The sequence below is a fragment of the Corella eumyota genome, chromosome 3, assembly GCF_963082875.1.
Source record: "Corella eumyota chromosome 3, kaCorEumy4.1, whole genome shotgun sequence".
Lineage (NCBI taxonomy): Eukaryota > Metazoa > Chordata > Ascidiacea > Phlebobranchia > Corellidae > Corella > Corella eumyota.
The window spans coordinates 5,210,720-5,228,742 of record NC_137492.1 but is presented as its reverse complement, the minus strand read 5'-3'; the positions used below and the strand labels follow the sequence as shown (position 1 = coordinate 5,228,742).

General features: G+C 29.9%; 6 protein-coding genes across 6 annotated transcripts; 4 read left to right on the top strand and 2 right to left on the bottom strand.

Annotated features, from left to right (window-relative positions):
• The first annotated feature begins 542 nt into the window (after nt 1-542).
• On the top strand, nt 543-1,899 carry LOC145746442 (malate dehydrogenase, mitochondrial-like). The gene has a single exon (XM_082564724.1). It carries the CDS (start codon nt 622-624, stop codon nt 1,660-1,662), a length of 1,041 nt encoding a protein of 346 aa, XP_082420850.1. The 5' UTR covers nt 543-621; the 3' UTR covers nt 1,663-1,899.
• On the top strand, nt 1,897-5,307 carry LOC145746441 (histone deacetylase 11-like). Its single transcript, XM_082564723.1, has 7 exons — nt 1,897-2,021; nt 2,161-2,306; nt 2,515-2,615; nt 2,852-3,088; nt 3,420-3,592; nt 3,675-3,840; nt 4,651-5,307. Exons 1-7 carry the CDS (start codon nt 1,954-1,956, stop codon nt 4,804-4,806), a joined length of 1,047 nt encoding a protein of 348 aa, XP_082420849.1. The 5' UTR covers nt 1,897-1,953; the 3' UTR covers nt 4,807-5,307.
• A 428-nt stretch (nt 5,308-5,735) lies between these two features.
• On the bottom strand, nt 5,736-8,721 carry LOC145745199 (RIB43A-like with coiled-coils protein 2). The gene is made up of 10 exons (XM_082563206.1): nt 8,549-8,721; nt 8,305-8,386; nt 7,879-8,056; nt 7,715-7,787; nt 7,450-7,543; nt 7,196-7,314; nt 6,826-6,965; nt 6,392-6,479; nt 6,051-6,217; nt 5,736-5,935 (listed from the first exon to the last, which is right to left on the bottom strand). Exons 1-10 carry the CDS (start codon nt 8,663-8,665, stop codon nt 5,854-5,856), a joined length of 1,140 nt encoding a protein of 379 aa, XP_082419332.1. The 5' UTR covers nt 8,666-8,721; the 3' UTR covers nt 5,736-5,853.
• A 276-nt stretch (nt 8,722-8,997) lies between these two features.
• LOC145744533 (b(0,+)-type amino acid transporter 1-like) lies at nt 8,998-11,878 on the top strand. The gene is made up of 7 exons (XM_082562397.1): nt 8,998-9,525; nt 9,618-9,765; nt 9,912-10,072; nt 10,289-10,491; nt 10,590-10,777; nt 10,956-11,162; nt 11,243-11,878. The coding sequence occupies exons 1-7, from the start codon at nt 9,074-9,076 to the stop codon at nt 11,498-11,500; spliced, it is 1,617 nt and encodes a 538-aa protein (XP_082418523.1). The 5' UTR covers nt 8,998-9,073; the 3' UTR covers nt 11,501-11,878.
• A 160-nt stretch (nt 11,879-12,038) lies between these two features.
• On the top strand, nt 12,039-13,364 carry LOC145745799 (large ribosomal subunit protein eL29-like). The gene is made up of 4 exons (XM_082563961.1): nt 12,039-12,115; nt 12,413-12,459; nt 12,591-12,655; nt 13,257-13,364. The coding sequence occupies exons 2-4, from the start codon at nt 12,423-12,425 to the stop codon at nt 13,332-13,334; spliced, it is 180 nt and encodes a 59-aa protein (XP_082420087.1). The 5' UTR covers nt 12,039-12,115; nt 12,413-12,422; the 3' UTR covers nt 13,335-13,364.
• A 597-nt stretch (nt 13,365-13,961) lies between these two features.
• On the bottom strand, nt 13,962-17,526 carry LOC145745203 (uncharacterized). Its single transcript, XM_082563209.1, has 12 exons — nt 17,419-17,526; nt 17,132-17,339; nt 16,893-16,999; nt 16,567-16,651; nt 16,352-16,484; nt 15,988-16,150; nt 15,708-15,876; nt 15,490-15,587; nt 15,200-15,271; nt 14,736-14,891; nt 14,349-14,514; nt 13,962-14,086 (listed from the first exon to the last, which is right to left on the bottom strand). The coding sequence occupies exons 1-12, from the start codon at nt 17,524-17,526 to the stop codon at nt 13,962-13,964; spliced, it is 1,590 nt and encodes a 529-aa protein (XP_082419335.1).
• Nucleotides 17,527-18,023: the final 497 nt, after the last annotated feature.

Here is an 18,023-nt window from a genome sequence, read left to right as displayed (position 1 = left end):
TAACGCACCCTCAAATTTATAACAAATGCCAAGTTTAAAAAAGGTAATAAAGTTAAAAACATATTATAGTGTAACTTAGATAAGATTGAATAGTTTAACGTAATAGAAATTGTCGTCAAAATGTATTATTCATTTTAGGTAAATGACGATGTATTATAACTATCCATTAGAGGGCACTATAAGTTGACCCTAATGACCCCGGTTTGCCGGTGTTGCATTTTATTTTTAATAATTTTATGAATTCGACCTTGGTACTACATTACAGGTAAAATATATTGTAAAAAACAGGTGATATTTTTAGCGTAGGTTTATGAAATCTTTAAAAAGTTTTTAATTTTTTATTATTCGATTTTAATTGTAAAAATGCCGATATTTAAAATTTTTGTTTAATTAATTTATTTATTTAATCATTAAAATCGTAATCTGTTTCTAATGTCAACGTCAAGCAATTTTTAAATGTTTTTTTGTGTTAGTAATTTTTTTACTCATATAAAGGGTAAATATGTAAAAGTAAAATAATTTTTGTACGATTTTCTAGGAACTTTGTTAAGTTAGGCAAATTTTTAAATTTATTTATCACATTGTTTTTTGTTAAATTTAAACCAAACAAACTACTAAAAAATGTCGCTCTTGGTTAACAAAATGCTTCGCACTCCCCAAATTGCCTCGATGGCAAAGAATTCTTTAAGAAATTTCTCTGTTTCAACTTCTAACAACTACAAGGTCTCGGTTTTAGGTGCATCTGGTGGTATCGGTCAACCAATGTCTTTGTTGTTAAAACAAACACCAAACATCACTAAACTTGCACTTTACGACATTGCCCATACACCAGGTGTCGCTGCAGATTTAAGCCACATTGACACCCCGGCACAGGTCAGCGGCCACATGGGTCCTGATCAGCTTGCTGATTGTTTGACCGGAAGTGATGTTGTTGTTATACCTGCAGGTGTGCCAAGAAAGCCGGGAATGACTAGAGATGATCTTTTCAACACTAACGCCAGTATTGTAGCTGAGTTATCTAAAGCATGCGCCAAGCACTGCCCAAAAGCATTCATCTGCATTATTTCCAACCCTGTTAACTCAACAGTCCCAATTTGCTGTGAGATGTTCAAAAAAGCTGGCGTCAGTGATACTAGTCGTGTTTTTGGTGTTACCACTCTGGATTTGGTTCGTTCTAATGCGTTTGTGGCTGAAGCAAAGGGTCTAAACGTTGAAGAAGTCAATGTGCCAGTTATCGGAGGCCACGCTGGCGTTACAATTATTCCTGTAATCTCGCAAAGCAATCCAAGCGTGTCATTTGACCAGAAAGCTCTTGAAGCAATTACTGTTAGAATCCAAGATGCTGGAACTGAAGTAGTTAAAGCAAAGGCTGGAGCAGGATCTGCGACTCTGTCGATGGCATACGCAGGGGCTAGGTTTGCAGCATCAGCTTTGGATGCCATCAGTGGGAAAGATAACGTCGTTGAGTGTGCGTTTGTGCAGTCAAAGGTCACTGAATCTTCCTACTTTTCGACTCCTTTGCTCCTGGGACCAAATGGAATCAAGGAAAATTTTGGCCTCGGTCAGCTAACAGATTATGAGCAACAACTAGTAAAATCCTGCATCCCGGAATTGGCAAAATCAATCAAAAAAGGAGAAGAATTTGCTGCCAACTACAACTAAATAACTATTTTAAAAGACTACTGCAACAAAGTTCAATGGGATTATTTCATAAAGTTTATAATTTTAATGTTTTGTTTAATTTAAAAGGAACTTAATTTTTATTTGGGATGTACAAATAGCTTCAGTATTTAATTTCATTTATTAGAGCATATTATTACAATTTGTTAATTAATAAAAGTATTATGCGAATATTATTTAACTTTGTTATAATTTATTATTGCATGTACTTCATTAAAGTAGGTATCTTGGTTTATTAAATTCTGAAATGATTAAAACTGTTAACATGTAAAAATGGGCAAGGGCTTATTCGGATTTAAACCACAAGTACAAAGATCTGTAACAAAAAAACAATTAATAAGGTATATATAACTAAAATTAATAAATTAATAAAATTTTATGTTAAATTTATTAAAGTAATAGACAACTCTAATAATTACAAAAACATGATCTGTTAAGCTTGGCTTTTTTGACAACTTTTGACTTTTAGATTTTGTTTAGGGCATCTAAACTGCTTAATATTGAATATACTTCTTCCTATTGGCCAATAGTTTATCATAATGACTACAACATTTCTTTTCTTGGAATGGAAAAATTGCATCCTTTCGATGCTGGAAAATGGGGAAGAATAATTGAATTTTTAAAGGGTAATTAATTTAAATATATATATTATCCTAAAAATCACTTTATTTTTGTTAAGATCTTTAAAAAGAGTAACTTGAGCATTTAAAAAAATATGAACTCTATTTTAAATTATTCTCTTATTAATTAAAAAAAAAATTTTTTTGTTATCCACTTTATACAATATTGCTCAAGTAATTAACATTTTTCTTCGCTAATTTATCTTGGTTATAGAGAATGGGATGATAAGTGATGAGGAGATAGTGACTCCAAATGAGGCAACTCAAGACGATTTACTTGTGGTCCATACTCAAGATTATCTCAACAGTTTAAACGTAACTTTGTTTAATTATTCATCCCTGTGAAATGTTTTTAAAACCATAAGTTATGTAGAAGTATAATAGTTTGGTAATTGTCATAAAAATATTTTAAAAGGATTGATAACAATTTTTTAAATACTAAATGCTCAGCTATTCTTCTTAGTTGGGATAAGTTAATTAAAAAAGCATTTATCTATGAGATAAATTACCCGTTGTAATGCTCTTTTTATTAAATTTCAACATAATTTTAGTGGAGTGCAAATGTTGCCATGATTACTGAAGTTCCCCCTGTCGCATTATTACCCAACTTTTTGGTCCAGCGAAAAGTTTTACGACCCTTTCGCCTGCAAACTGGGGGAGGGGTGGCAGCGGGTAAACTTGCAATGGAAAAGGGGTGGGCAATAAATGTTGGGGGAGGGTTCCACCATTGTTGTTCCACTAGAGGGGGTGGGTTTTGTGCTTACGCTGACATCACCTTATGCATAAAGGTAATTTAAAAACAAATTTTACTTTTTATTAAAATTTTTAAATTGTGTAGGTAAAATTTTACATAATAAAACAATTGGGTCAAACCAATTAACCTTACTTAAATGCAAGAACTGAGTAATATTTATTGTTATATTGCATTTAGTCATCGCATGATTTTATCAATTACTGTCTGTTGGTGATTAATCCATGCAATACACAAACATTATTTTATTTATTGTTTATTTATATAATCTCGATTAATTTTTTTTATTATTACCATATGGAGACATATACTTTTTTGTTTACTTAAAAATATATAAATTTTTAATAATTTATATTTCTACTGAATAGTTCATGCAAGCAACATATGAAAGAGTCAAAAAAGTTCTCATCATTGATTTGGATGCACATCAGGGAAACGGGCATGAACGAGATTTCATGGACGACTCAAGTGTGTTTATTCTCGATATTTACAATCGAGAAATTTATCCTTTTGACGGTTTTGCTAAAAGAGCAATTGGAAGGTATTATTTAAGTTTTTTATTATTTTAAATAAATTAAAAACTTAGACTTAAGTTTGTTTTTTAAAAAAAATTTTTTTTCAAGGAAAGTTGAATTAGTCAGTGGTACACCCGACGAAGTCTATCTCCCACTAGTGGCAACACATGTCAACGAAGTCATAATGGAATTTGAACCTGACTTTATAGTGTACAATGCGGGTACTGATATTCTTATTAACGACCCGCTCGGAAATTTAAACATCACTTCTGAGGTAATTATAATTTTAATGCAAATATATCCATAATATAATTACTATATTGTGAATCTTTTACTACCAGAAGCTTGGTGTAATGTTTAAAACACTTGACTTTAGCACATAAGGTCATAGTTTTCATTTTCACTGCTTCCATGTAATAGTGCTTTGATTAAAGTGGTATAAATGGAACAAACTCAAGCAGAGCCTAAAAACCATTGGGCAAATTAAATAATTTAAACATCACTTCTGAGGTAATTATAATTTTAATGCAAATATATCCATAATATAATTACTATATTGTGAATCTTTTACTACCAGAAGCTTGGTGTAATGTTTAAAACACTTGACTTTAGCACATAAGGTCATAGTTTTCATTTTCACTGCTTCCATGTAATAGTGCTTTGATTAAAGTGGTATAAATGGAACAAACTCAAGCAGAGCCTAAAAACCATTGGGCAAATTAAATATTTGGCAATAATAATCATTATTATCACAAAACTATTAAGTTGGCTTTACCGCATTAAGCATAAAGGTTTATTAAAATAGTTTTTTTTAAAAGGTATTTTTTAGGTTTTCTTTTTTTTAGTTATAAAGATAAGCTATTTAAATGCAATCAATTTAAATAAATTTAAGATAGAAATTTTATACTCAGTTTAAATAAAATGTTAATTAAAAAAAATTGTCTTAATATAATCAATTTATATTTTTTGACCACATTTTTTAATCTACCTAAATCTTTTACTCCACATTAAATATCTTTTAATAAAAATTTTATAGTTTATAATCACTCAATACTAAATATCCTGTTTTGTTTCCTGTAAACAGGGAATTATTAAGCGCGATCGAATTGTATTTACTGCTGCTCGTGCTAAGGATATTCCTATTGTTATGCTGACCTCAGGTGGTTACCAGCGCACCACAGCGCGTGTTATTGCCGATTCTATTATCTCGTTAAGGAGTTTATCATTAATTGAAAAGTAGAGTGTTTTTATTTTTTTGGTTTATAAATCTTATTGCTTCATAAGTGCTCTGTTTCAAAGTTGAATTAAATTAGGTCCTGAAAATATTGTTTAAAATATGTTTTGATATACTTATTTAATTAGTTACCATTTCCAAGAAAAACATGAACCTCTTAATTAAAGCATAAATTTTGTAGAAAATATTTTTGTTAAAATTTTTACATCTTCTTAAAATTGAACCTAAGTAGACATATTAGCACGGAATCAAACATTGTCACTGTATTTTAATTGCACTTTTTTTGATATATATCCCTGTTTTTGTTGTTCCATTAACCTATAAAAAAGTTTCTGTAATTAAAAGCTTATGTTAACCATTTTAATTTCTTTTTTTACTTTTATTTTTAGTTTAAAAAATTTAAGTTATAAACACAAACCTTTGTAGGTCTAGTTTATCACATTATTTTTGTTATGTTTAAAAATATTGCGACTCACATTTTTATATAGACATTTCAATGCATTTATTATTTGCAATGTAATATTAACCAATTTAAGTCTATGCACTTTCTTAGTTTTGTACTTTATGTCAGATATCTTGCTTTAGAATATTGAAATAAATATCATCAACTTTAAGTTTGTGGTACTGTTAATAAAAAAATTTTTTTCAAAAAAGCACATATACCATTAAAAATTAAAACTGTGTAATTGTTTTATATTCAATTAACTTTGGTGTGCAAAGGCAGACTTTCCACCCTAAACATAAGGTAACTTTTATTACCACAGCTTAATTCTAAGTTGCCTATACTTTTATTTAATGTATTTCTCTTGTGATAATGCCTGATAATTAACCTGCCAATTAGTTTAAAACTTTGCAGAAGTAACTACAAAAATACCTAATGTAAATATATTGCGGAAAAGGAAAAAGTGCAGATTGTTTAAAACTTTTTATTGTCTATATTTTACATAATGACACTATAGCAAATGTAAAATAATACTTTTATATACACGTACACCACAGATATTAATAAAATTGTCAAGTTTATTTTTTTAAATTGATAGTAAATTTTAGAGTTTATCGACTTGAAGTGTTGAATTGTGCAAAGTACTGAGCAGTAGGTGGGTTGATGTAAACTTCTTTGTCCAGGAATTTTTTGCTGAAAAATTAAAACAAATTTTAAAGGTTGGTGTACTAATGTCATCATTTTTTCATAAAGAAATTTAAAAATAATTTTAATTTTTTTCTATTTAATTAAATGCTGGTTGGCATACTGAGCTCGTTGTTCGGCACAAAGATGAATGTTGGCCATATCCTGATCCTTTCTTAACTCTTCCTCCATTCTTTGATGCCTTTGTTCCAATATTGTTCCAGCCTTGGCGACGTTTACTCTCTGCCGGTCCCACTCCATGTCCCTTTGCCATTCCTCCTCTTGTAATCGCTGTTAAACATAAAAAAACGAATTAGAGTATTAAGACACCAGGTAACTACATATAAGTTTGTTAAGTTTAAAGTAGATTGTATAGCCTATAAAATTTGATCTAAAGAGTTAAAGTATTCTTTATTTATTACATGTAGAGCACATTTAGTTTGGACTTAAGTCAAAACTACAAACCCTTTTCTCTTGTCTTTGTTGTTCTTGGATTCTTCTGATTTCTTCGAGTTGGGCTGGGCTCATTCCCTTCCACCTATCTGGAATAATTCTAAAAGATACAAAGTAAATAGAAATACTAAAGGTTTTTATTTTTTTGTATATAAAATTGTTTTGTTTGTTATGAGTTTTTGTGTATTGGTTTAAATTATCCTATGGTACATAAAATTTATTTTAAGGTTCATGAAAAAAAATCATTAAGATTTACTTCCTCCATCGCACAGTACAATACATTATTATATATGAGAAAAGTATGTTTGCTTTAAACATAAGGTTTATTTGTTTTTTTAATTGGACAGACTGCACTTTAAAAACTGATGATCACAATCATCATTTTTTTTCTAAAAGCTTAGAAATTGTACATGTATGTCAAATAAGATCAATTAAATATAGATTACCTGTGGGCACCAAGGGCACTGGATGCTACACCAGGATTTTCAGTAAGCATATCACCAAAAACATGGTTTGAAATCTCAGTAAAGTTATCATCTTGCTCATTTTTTCTTTCTTTTGTTTCTCTCTCCTTTCTTTCTTTAGCCTTTGAAAAGAATTGTAAAGATTTTAATATTTATAAAAAAGGGTAATGTCTTGTTATAACTAAAGATAATTTCTTGTTCTAATTATGATTAAATACTAGTTTTAAAGTCCTTTTGCCAAAATGTTTGCAATGTGTACAAGCTATATAGTAGTTAACAAGAGTTTATTAGGTAGATTTATAGAAGCCATAAACAATTTTATGATTAGTAGTATTGTAATGTTGTTATATACCTGTGCAAGGTTAAAATCTTTAGTTGAGACATCAATTTGTCTTCTACATTCTCTTTCAGAATCTTCCAATTCCATCGCTCTTTGATCCAGTTCAACTCTTTTCTTGTCATAAAGGTTATCTGTGATGTCATAAAAGATTTTTTTAACTTAAAATCAGTAAACTAATTTTAAGCTCAAGGGAAAACATTTTAGTTTTCAAAAATAATTTGACGGGAGGATAGTTTATGTTTTTTTTGTTAGTTTTGTTATGTTACCAGCATATTTTTGTCGAGCAATAGCGTCTTCTTTGTCTTTTTTCTGCCTTAAAGACCACTCACGTAATTGCTCGTTTTGAAGTGATTTGCGTGCCTAAAATTTAAATTTTTTATTTAACTCACTATAACTTATTTTAACTTACTGGCAATAAAATTAACTTAAAACATTCAAGATACTTTGTATTACTTGTATATACTAAAACTGTTTTTGTTCCTTGCATTTTTATTAATTTAACCCAAAAATAAATTAAAGTTAGTTAGTTACCTTTGAGTTCAAATCTTCTCCTTCAAATTTCTGTAAACTAGAAATACCACATCTTGGATCATCATCATTTACTCTGAATAAAAAAAAATAAAAGGTAAAGTTAGGCTTAAAAACATTTTATATAGGTTTTTACAAAATTAAATATGAAATTTTTTTTCAAGAACCTTGCAGGTTTATCTTTTTTCTTTGCATCCGGATCGTAAAGATCAAACTCTTTTCTTGTCTCCGGTCTTTGATAACGATCTCGGAATTCATTCACGGATTTGTTTAAATTTCTGATGTCTTGTTCTTGTCGTTTTTGCAACATCATCACGATCTTGTCGTTTCTAACCATATCTGACACTAAAGAAAAAAAAAAAGTTAAAAATAAAAAATAAATTAAAGTTAGATAAAAATTTGGAATTAATAAATCTCTGTAAAAAAACTTTATTATATATTTTTATAATAACAACATCATATTCCTCATAACAACCAAATATGAGTAATATTTAAATTTTTAATTCAAAATTTTGTACGAACAATTAGATATACACTTTGGGTTACTTAGTAAATTTAATTTTTATTTCAAACAAAAAAACGATTTCACTTACTAAAGGATTCATCCCGAGCTTTTTCTGTATTCTCCCGAATATTCCGATCTTTAACTTGTTGGTTAATCGAATCAAGATCAATCTATTTAGAAATTACTTTCATTACAACGTAGTCTATTAAAAATTGCATTTTCCTAACCAATTTAATAAAAGCTATGAGCAAACACTTATAAAAAACTGTATTGTAAATAAACTTTATTTAAAATGTAATTTTTGCATTTAAAATAATATGCTTTTAGCTTACGCCAATCGTTCGGACTCTTGCATTAAAGATTCGGTTTTGACGTTCTTGTTCCCGATTCTTCCTTCTTTCGATTTGTGCCGCTTCTTTTAGGTCAATTGGAATGTCTAACTTGTACATGGTTACTTCTTGGCGTACAAGTTTCAGGTAAAACAAATTATTAGATTTGGATCTACCAAAACAAAAATCAATTTTAGATTTGTTTAGGGTGTCTTGTTACCATGGTAATTTACGTGTGCTGTCATCTAGCGGTTTTATGTAATAAAATATGAAATAACTTTTAACTAATTTTAATATTTTTTGCACAGTTTTATTTCTTTAATTTTTGAATTAGAAATTGTATTTTCCACATTTATTAAGAACTGCTTTAATAATTACAAGATGTGCGTGTCACGTGGAACTACACGCTTCACTAGTTACAGGTGTACATTCTGTTTACGTTTTGTCAGCAAGTGTTGCGATTTCGTTGCGTTTTGTGTTGTCTTGCCTTGTATTGTCCCGTTGTAAACAGTTCTTATTTACGTTTTAATGTCAGCAAAGGGAAAGTATGCTTTGCTTCGCAACCAAGAAGATAACGATTACGAGGAAAGCAGTTTTGTAAACGGCAATGATAACGCACACTTAAAGTTACGTAAGGACACCTCGTCGTTTCAACTTAAACGCCATGTTGGCTTATTTGAGGGCATCACAATCGTAGTGGGCTCGATGATTGGGTCAGGCATATTCATTGTCCCCACAGGCGTGCTTAAATATTGCAATGGTAATATGGGTTTGAGTATGGGCATTTGGGTTGCAGGTGGTATTATTGCAATCTTAATGGCACTTTGTTACATTGAGCTGGCAACTCTGATTCCCGAATCCGGCAGCACTGCTGCATATCTGAGGTTGATTTATGGTGACTGGATGTGTTTTGTGTTTCTTTGGATGATAATTCTGACGTCAAACCCTCAAGGTTTGGCAGTACAAGTTATTGCTCTTGGGTAAGATTTTATTGTTTCTTTTACTTATTTATGATGTTATGTTGTTTATTTAATAAGTCTTTTAAATTTTTTTAAACAAAAACATTTTTTAGGGACTATATATCAAGTGCCTTAGAAAGCAGCATGAGTTTATGTGAAATATGTAATTCTCAAACCTTGTCAAAACTTATTGGATCATTAATATTTTTAATTGTACTTATAATTAACATGACAAATGTAAAACTTGCTTTAAAAATACAGGTAAATGACACTTAAATAGGAGTTACTTAATAGTTTTTGTTTTTTCTTTCTCAGTTTTCTTTACTAAAGTTTGTATCATTTGTGTATATGGGATATTAAATTAATTATTTATTATTTTGACTTTGTTTTTTTGGGGGTAATTGCAGGTGTTTTGCACTGTGGGCAAAGTAGCAGCCTTGGTGTTAGTATCTGCTTGTGGCATGATTCAAATCCTATCAGACAGCACTGTTCTTGTGCAAAATTTTCGATACACTGAGTATGAAGAAAGTACTGCGAACACAACTAGTTTAAGTGATGGCACTGAGGGGTATGTCATGTTAATTATTTTTGCATGTTTTTTTTAAAGATTTTTTTACAAGTTTAGCAATTGTTTTTGAATATTTTTTATTGTTGTAAAATGTAAATTATTAAACTTTTTTTTTTTAATTGTAAAACGGCATGTATTTCTAGGCTTGTTTTATAAAATTAATTTTTTCCAATTCTACTAATTTGCACTTACAAATTTGTATTTAAATAATTTTAGTGTGCTAATTCCAAAATTTCCTGGAATACCGGAACTAAGCCTCGCTATATTCCAAGCGCTATGGGCTTACGATGGTTTTGACACAGTAACTTGTATAACTGAAGAAGTTAAAAAACCTAAGAAAACTTTGCCGTTAATAATTATGTTTTCTGTAATTTTTGTTATGATTTTGTATCTGCTGGTTAATTTGTCATACTTTTCAGGTAAGCCACAAATTCTTGTTTTGCATGTGTATATTTTTTTGTTTGTTTTTGAAATTATTTGTCGAAAATAATTTTATAATAATTTCATCTTTTCTCAGTTTTAACTGAATCAGAAATGATTAAATCTGATGCAGTGGCTGTAGCATTTGCTGTGCAATTTCATCCGGTTTTGGTTTATTTTGTTACTACTGGTGTTTGTTTATCGTTAATTGGGAGTATAAATGTTTCGTTATTAACTGGAGGTCGTCTTCCTTTTGTAGCTGGCAGATTAGGGTTTATGCCAGAGGTAAATTCACTTTTTTAAATTATGTTTTTTAAATTTTATTTGGTATTGTTTTTTAATTATAACAATATGTTGTAATTTTTTTATCGTAGAAAGGTTACGTAGTTTTGCGTTGAATATAGTAAATATACTGTAACAATAGCTATCAAAATTTGTTCAAACATACTAAATTTATCTTCAGGTCTTTTCTATGGCATCCATTAATTATCATTCCCCTACACCTGCTTTGTTATTTATGACTGTTTTAACAGCTTTAATGCTGATTCCGAGCAGTATTAAAGCCCTGTTAAAGGCTGTGGTTTTTACGTTATGGGCTTTTCGAGCAATGTGTGCACTGGGTGTTTTAATATTAAGAAAATCAATGGCAAATCATGACAGACCTTATAAGGTAATTTTTTGGAGAAAATCATTTATTCATATTTTTGTTAAATTTTAGTATACCCTACTTAAATTCTTGTTTTTGTTTAGGTGTATATTATAACTGCAATATTGGCAACTTGCCTTGGCTTTTACATTGTTTTGGTTCCTTTAGTGTTTCAACCTCAAATATTTTACGTTCTATCTATTGCATTTTTTTTCATTTTTCTTTTTTTGTATTTTTTGGTAAAAGGACGATACATTATCTTAACAGGCATTGGTACAAAAACAAAGTTTGTTCAAAAACTTTTGCTTGTTATGTCAACTGATGAAACTGATTTTGACGAGCTAAAAACTAGAATTGATTAAAAAATTTAATTAGCAGTGGTACATAAGGCTAATACAATTATTTGGTACTTTTGTGCCTTTTTATCTGTAATAACCTTATATTTATATGCACATGGATTATCGAAATTATTATGTATATTTTGCACAAAATTATTTTGTTCTAATTTAACTAACTAGATTACCTTTTTTATTTTTAAGACTTATTTTATCTTTTTTTGCAGTGCAATTAAAAAGTGTACTATAAATTGTCTTTATTTAAATGGCGAAACTTTAAATTTTTGTCTTGTCGTACTTTTCGAAAACAATCACTTAAAAACTATATATATTTTTATTAAGTTGTACTTGGAGCACTTATTATTTTCATAACAATTTGCAATTTCGTTTATATTTATTTTTCTTGGTGGGGTGAAGAAATAAAAATTAAAAACTTAAAATTTGTGTTTAATGGTTGTATGCTTACACTGTGTACGTAAGTTTATTAGGTTTTGTTTTATATCTTCTTGGTAAAATTGAGGATAAAGTCCACACGTAATATCAAATAATTTTGAATCGTTGTGTATATGAATTACGGTAAATCGTGCATGTTTGGAAAAACTCTTTTCAACGATTTTTACTTTAGAATAGAAGATAATATCGGTAAGAATTAATAATTCCTTTGTTTATAAATAAAGAATGGAAAGTGTCGGTAATGTTTACAATTAAAACCAGATCGTGCTTTTTTAATGTTTAAAGTTTAAGTAGTGTTTGACTGTTTGATTTACAATGTAAAATGGACGTTGTGCACAAAATAGAAATGCAATTTTTAAACATAGAAATCAAAATGTTTGTCGGCCTCTTCGTGAAAACTTTGTTTTCTGTGCTGTAAAACAAATTTTTTTAATATGCTATACAATCTTCCAACGTTGTAATAAGAAAAAATATACCATTTTTCAGATCTTTAGTAATGGCAAAGTCCAAGAATCACACCAACCACAATCAAAGTAAGTTTAAAGTTGTTTTAGCATCAATGGCTATTTGTTATGAGTTTATTATAAGAATACTGCTATATTATATTTATAATTGTATATTATAATTGTGCCTATTTTAATGGCTATCAATTTATATATTTTAGATAGAAAGGCCCACAGAAATGGAATTAGTCGGCCCAAGACTCACCGTTTTCCTTCTTTAAAAGGGGTTAGTACGTTGATTAATACTTTGTAGTGCATCTTTTAACATTTTTTTATTAATTTTTACACATACAATCTAAATGCAATATTTTGTTATTATTTACTGAATAAATTTAAATATGTTAAGTTTTTTTTTTTTGTATATATCTTTATCCTCGATGTGGGAAAGTCGAATGCGCGACTTAAACATATAGTAACATGAGTTACTCCGACCCAGTCTCGAGTTGCCTGTGGCAGTTTGGGATATTATAGAGACTTTAATTGCCCGGTAATTATGCTGCTGATTAAGTGCTGGCCCAGCAAGAGTTCATACCATTTATAGCGCCTTACTCAAGGGCGCTACAGCATGAGATCAGTGGGGGTTAAACTCACGACCTAATGTGTGGTGTAGTAAGAGTTCTTACCACTACACCACGCTGCCGGTAAGTACCGAAATAATAAGCTAAAATAGTTAAGGCTAATCTATAAATGGTTTTTAACAAAGTAAATAATTGTATTATTGCCTTTAGTAAATGGTATTAGTACCATTTTCTTTTACAGGCACTTTAATATAATAGAAACTAAAAAAGCTTTTTTTACTGATAATAATTAAATTAAAAATAATTTAGGTGGACCCAAAATTCTTGCGAAATATGAGGTTTGCCAAGAAACATAACAAACGAGTTTGTCATCCCAAATCCAAGTAAACTTTCTTGCAATACAAGATTGTAAATTAATTCTTGTGTGTTTAACCTGCCCTTCAGAAAAGTTAGTTTTTTCAGATTTTAGTTTTAGTTTAAAATCGTGTTTTTGAATGTATATATAACTAAATACTAAGTAAAATTAGAGTGTAAGGTAAACTAAATTAACAAATAGGGATGTTTGGTTGACCTCTCAAATATAGGTTATAAAATGAAATAAGCAGGATTAATGTTTAAGTTAAAGGCAAGGGGTTAACTCAAAAAAAAATAGTTGAAATAAAAGTTGTTCCACAAACCCAAATCTATTTTTGCCACATGATTGTGGGAATGTTGTTTGATAATTTAAAATAGATTTATATTCGTACATTTCATTAATTTATTTAACTATTAACAATGTACACTCGAAAATTAATGTGTACCAAACATGCAATGTGAAAATGTGGTAAGGAGCATTGCAGATCTTTATTATATCAATAAAAGTTGATTTATTTAATTAAAAGTAAATTTTTAGTGCGTTTGAATACAGAAACTTTAAATTAATAAAATAATTTATCCCCTAAATTGGGTAATTTATAATATAATGTTATTCAATTTGCTACAATTTAGATTTATATGTCAGCATAACCTCCTATTTTATAACTTTGATTTGTTATTTCTCTCTCTTAACACGCGCCTCAAAATTTTTCCTGTATCTGATTTGGGAATAAATTCAACAAACTCCACACCACCACGTAAGTGTTTGAACGTAGAAGCATTTTCTGTCATAAAACAAACAAAAAAACATAAAAGTTTAAAGTGCCAATACCTAAAAAATTATATAAAATCGAATAAAATATGAAAAATTTGCTCTTTAAGCTCACCATTAATCCATAAACCGATCTATATTAATAAAATATTACAAAATCTTGATTTTATATCAAGTGGTCAGAACACTTGCCTTTACTACATTAGGTCATAGGTTTGATCCCCACTGCTTTGATTCTGTAGCGCCCTTCCATTTTTCAAAATTTCTCGTCATACCTTCCACGTGTTTTTCAATATCTGATGACGTCACTAAAGTTGACTTTTTTCTAACCACGAACGCCTTTGGGACTTCCCCGGAATCCTTGTGGGGAATTCCAACCACCGCCACGTCATAAACATCCGGATGTTCACAGATCAAGTTTTCCAACTCGGCCGGTGCGACCTACGTAACAAAAAAGCGCTTAGTTTTATGACGTCATTAAATTCGTCGATTTTTAAAAAAATATTTCATTTTTTGGAATGCGATTGTAGTGAAATATTAGTCCATCGCAAAGAATGCGCTAAGATAGGCAAATCTCATTGCTTTTGGACTCTTTTTTTTTTAAAGAACCTTAAAAGTATAATGATCCAAAATTTTAAATCATTTTAACCTGAATTTTTTACCTGAAATCCCTTGTATTTGATAAGTTCTTTCAATCGATCGACAACAGACACAACTTTGTTTTCATCATAATGTCCAATATCTCCTGTACGTAACCAACCTTCTTGATCAAATGCCTTTGAACTTGCTTCCGGGTTTTTGTAATATCCTTTCATCACCTTAGCAAAAAAAGCTGAGTTAAAAATAACGGAATTTTATTTTTTATAGCAGTTTTGAGAATAACTTACAAACATTATTAAAATGTATATAAATGGGGTCTTTAGACACCTTTTGTGCGCATAGCGGGCAATGTAGGCATAGTAAGTATTAGTGGCAATGTGATCACGTTTTGGAGTATGCTATGGCTACTTATAACTAATACCATCATTTTGCTAGCCTTAGAACAGGTATTTTGTTGTGTTTTTGACAGAAAATATTCTGCGTTTAATTTTTTCCAAAATAAGTAAGGGTAAAATTAAAATAAAACCTGAGGGCCTTTAACCAGTAATTCTCCGTCTTCTCCTACGCCCAACTCCCTTCCTGTAATAGGGTTCACCACCTTACATAAAAAGTATACTTATAAATAACCTCAAGTTTGGATATGCCACTAATATTTTTGGTTTAACTTTATATTTGGCTGATTAATTTTTGTTTTGAATCCAGAACGTTTTGATACTAAATTAGCTTTTAATTCCGGGCACTCGTTGCTATACTTCTTAGTAAATAAAAATTTAAGTTGAATTTTGATAAGCGTAGCGTTAAAAACAACGTATACACCTTTAACTTAGTATTTGGGACCACGAACCCTGCACAAGTTAAAGGAGCTCCCGGTACAGTCATTGCTGTTATATAAATCGATTCTGTCAAACCCCAACCTTAAAATAACAATAAATTTGAATAATTGTTTCAATAAAAAACACAAAAGTGTACTAAAAGATGGCTATTTAAACAATGTTTTGCTACAAAAATCTAATAAAAAGCAACTAAAAATTTACCGTGAATAATAATCGAGTTTGTTTTTGTCATGACTTTTGAAGCTGTTTCAACTTGCATAGGAGCGGCGCCATGCGTTATTGCTCCTAAGGAAGACAAATCGTACTTGTCGATTAAAGGACTGTTTGCAATGGCCATTAGGATTGGTGGCACAGATCCAAACCCATTTACCTTGAAAACATTTTGTATAACTTTTGTTGATTTAGATATAGGAGTGTTATGGTCATGTAATGTGCCCTGATTTTTAGTTAATACTAAAAATTACTTAAACATTTAAGTTACCCTATACTGTTCAACTGCTTTGAAGAAAGTCTCGACTTTAAATCTCTTATCGATCACATGAGTTACTCCTTGGAGGTAGGAAAATAATCGCTGAATTCCAAACGCGTGGAACATTGGCAGAACTGTATAGGCGACCATCCAAGGTGGTGTTTTCCCCATTCCACTACAAAAGCGTTGGTTTATTTATGTAGGCTATATATTTTAAAAAAGTGTTGCAGCCTTCTAACACATGCAGGGGTCTTATTTGTATTTATATAATTTAAAAAGTATAAACGGCCTATGCATCGCTATCCAAAACAATATATAATGCTCACACGAAAATTAAGAAAATGTGCACTAAAAAAATATAAGAAAAATATATTACCGGCCAATGTTAAGATTGGAAACCAAATTATAATGCGTCAGCATCACCCCTTTTGGTACACCAGTAGTTCCACTTGAAAATGGTAGCAACACCACATCCTCGTGAATATCTACCTCTGTTTGAAAAGGGTAATCTAAAACAAGGCATAACGTGATTGTTTATAATAAAATTAAGTTGTTTAGAATATTTTAAAACAGTGAATACTAAATATCCACCTTTTCCGTCGTCATTTTTGATAAGCTTGTTAATAGATTCACAGTTTCCTTTGTACTCATCTTCGCCTTCTACTACAAAGATTTCCTAATAAACAATAAACGTCCTTTTTAAGTAAAAAAAAGTAATTGTACAATCATTGATTTCTGTAATTGTTTTATCAAGATATAACTGGCAGATCACAAGTAAGCATTTACAATATACTACGCTTTTTAAATTATGTTGTTCTATTATATAGAATTTTACTTAAAAAAAATGTGTTATCACTTCATATTGAGTTATTAAAATTTTTTAAGTCTTATATAACTTACATGAATCGTCTTGTTACCTTTATTGATGAAATCTCCTTTGCAAGACGTTGCATTAGCGGAACTTTTTCAGAATCGGTAACAACAAATTTCGGTTCGGAAAGTTGGAATTGCTTCTTTAATTCGTCTATAAAAAACATAAATTGTTTATGTTTTTTATTTTTGCAAATTAAAGTCTTATTGATGAGAAAATGAGAAAACCAAAGTAGCCTTCTAAAAATAAATATTTTAAAGCTATCAACAAATGAATATGACTTACTGAATTTATATGACGGATTGCAAGTCGTCGTGATTGCATTACATGATGAAGTTGCAAGAATAATAACAGGGTATTCAACACAGTTTTGTGTGCATAAAGCCAAAACTTCCTGTCTTTTTAGACCCCTTTTAGTAAACGCACTTGCAAGTTTAATGGAATGAAGGCGAATTTCGTTATGCGTAAGCCCTTTACCAGTCACACTTTCGACCTAGCAGGTAAGTTTACAATCAAATGTTGTGTATTAACCTTACATGTTAGCTTATGTCATAAAAACATCTTTTACTTACTATAGCTGTTTTGTTAAGATTATCATATTTTCTTAAAACAGAATAATTGTACTCTGCGAAGCTAACTTGTGGAATGACGACATCAATAAAACCAGTCTTTATAACCATGTTTCTTGTTAGTAACTTTATTCACTACAATTTTGATTATGTTTTCCTACGCTGTTTGCCTGTGTAAATAAACGGTTAGTGTGTTCTCGGTAGTGCTGAGTTGTGCATTATAATTTTAAAGTCTATTTCGTTGATCAAATATTTAACCTTACATAGCGTTTAAATAATAAACTAGAATTTTGTTAATATTTTGCAACCACATATATATTGTAGCCTTAAATGTTAAAAATTAACGCTTTTTTCAATTTATAATGCTTATGCTTTGGCACAACGTTATAGTGAATTATTTTGGACTACTTTATGGCACAATCATTTAAGCTTTCACCAGTCACAACTGTTATTCCTGATTCTGCGCGAGTTTTGTATGAAATGATGCAATTTGCATAAAATTTTCAAGTTTACTGTAAGGATCGCAAATAAAACTTACTGCAATAAAAAAGGTTGTAGTTTAAGGCATTAAACTTAAAGAAAGGGCACCACCTAAAAAAACAGGGGAG

Coding starts and splice junctions, on each gene's coding strand:
- LOC145745199 (XM_082563206.1), bottom strand. CDS start 8,665: ATGTACAAGTTAGACATTCCAATTGACCTAAAAGAAGCGGCACAAATC. Junction 7,788..7,878: donor AAAAAAGATAAACCTGCAAG/GTTCTTGAAAAA, acceptor TTTTTTATTCAG/AGTAAATGATGATGATCCAA. Junction 6,966..7,195: donor AAGATTTTAACCTTGCACAG/GTATATAACAAC, acceptor TTCTTTTCAAAG/GCTAAAGAAAGAAAGGAGAG.
- LOC145745799 (XM_082563961.1), top strand. CDS start 12,423: ATGGCAAAGTCCAAGAATCACACCAACCACAATCAAA. Junction 12,460..12,590: donor TCACACCAACCACAATCAAA/GTAAGTTTAAAG, acceptor TATATATTTTAG/ATAGAAAGGCCCACAGAAAT. Junction 12,656..13,256: donor GTTTTCCTTCTTTAAAAGGG/GTTAGTACGTTG, acceptor AAAATAATTTAG/GTGGACCCAAAATTCTTGCG.
- LOC145744533 (XM_082562397.1), top strand. CDS start 9,074: ATGTCAGCAAAGGGAAAGTATGCTTTGCTTCGCAACCAAGAAGATAAC. Junction 9,526..9,617: donor GTACAAGTTATTGCTCTTGG/GTAAGATTTTAT, acceptor AACATTTTTTAG/GGACTATATATCAAGTGCCT. Junction 10,778..10,955: donor GATTAGGGTTTATGCCAGAG/GTAAATTCACTT, acceptor ATTTATCTTCAG/GTCTTTTCTATGGCATCCAT.
- LOC145746442 (XM_082564724.1), top strand. CDS start 622: ATGTCGCTCTTGGTTAACAAAATGCTTCGCACTCCCCAAATTGCCTCG.
- LOC145745203 (XM_082563209.1), bottom strand. CDS start 17,526: ATGGTTATAAAGACTGGTTTTATTGATGTCGTCATTCCACAAGTTAGC. Junction 16,151..16,351: donor TCCAATCTTAACATTGGCCG/GTAATATATTTT, acceptor ACGCTTTTGTAG/TGGAATGGGGAAAACACCAC. Junction 14,892..15,199: donor TACTGGTTAAAGGCCCTCAG/GTTTTATTTTAA, acceptor TTTTTTGCTAAG/GTGATGAAAGGATATTACAA.
- LOC145746441 (XM_082564723.1), top strand. CDS start 1,954: ATGGGCAAGGGCTTATTCGGATTTAAACCACAAGTACAAAGATCTGTA. Junction 2,616..2,851: donor ATTATCTCAACAGTTTAAAC/GTAACTTTGTTT, acceptor ACATAATTTTAG/TGGAGTGCAAATGTTGCCAT. Junction 3,089..3,419: donor ACATCACCTTATGCATAAAG/GTAATTTAAAAA, acceptor TCTACTGAATAG/TTCATGCAAGCAACATATGA.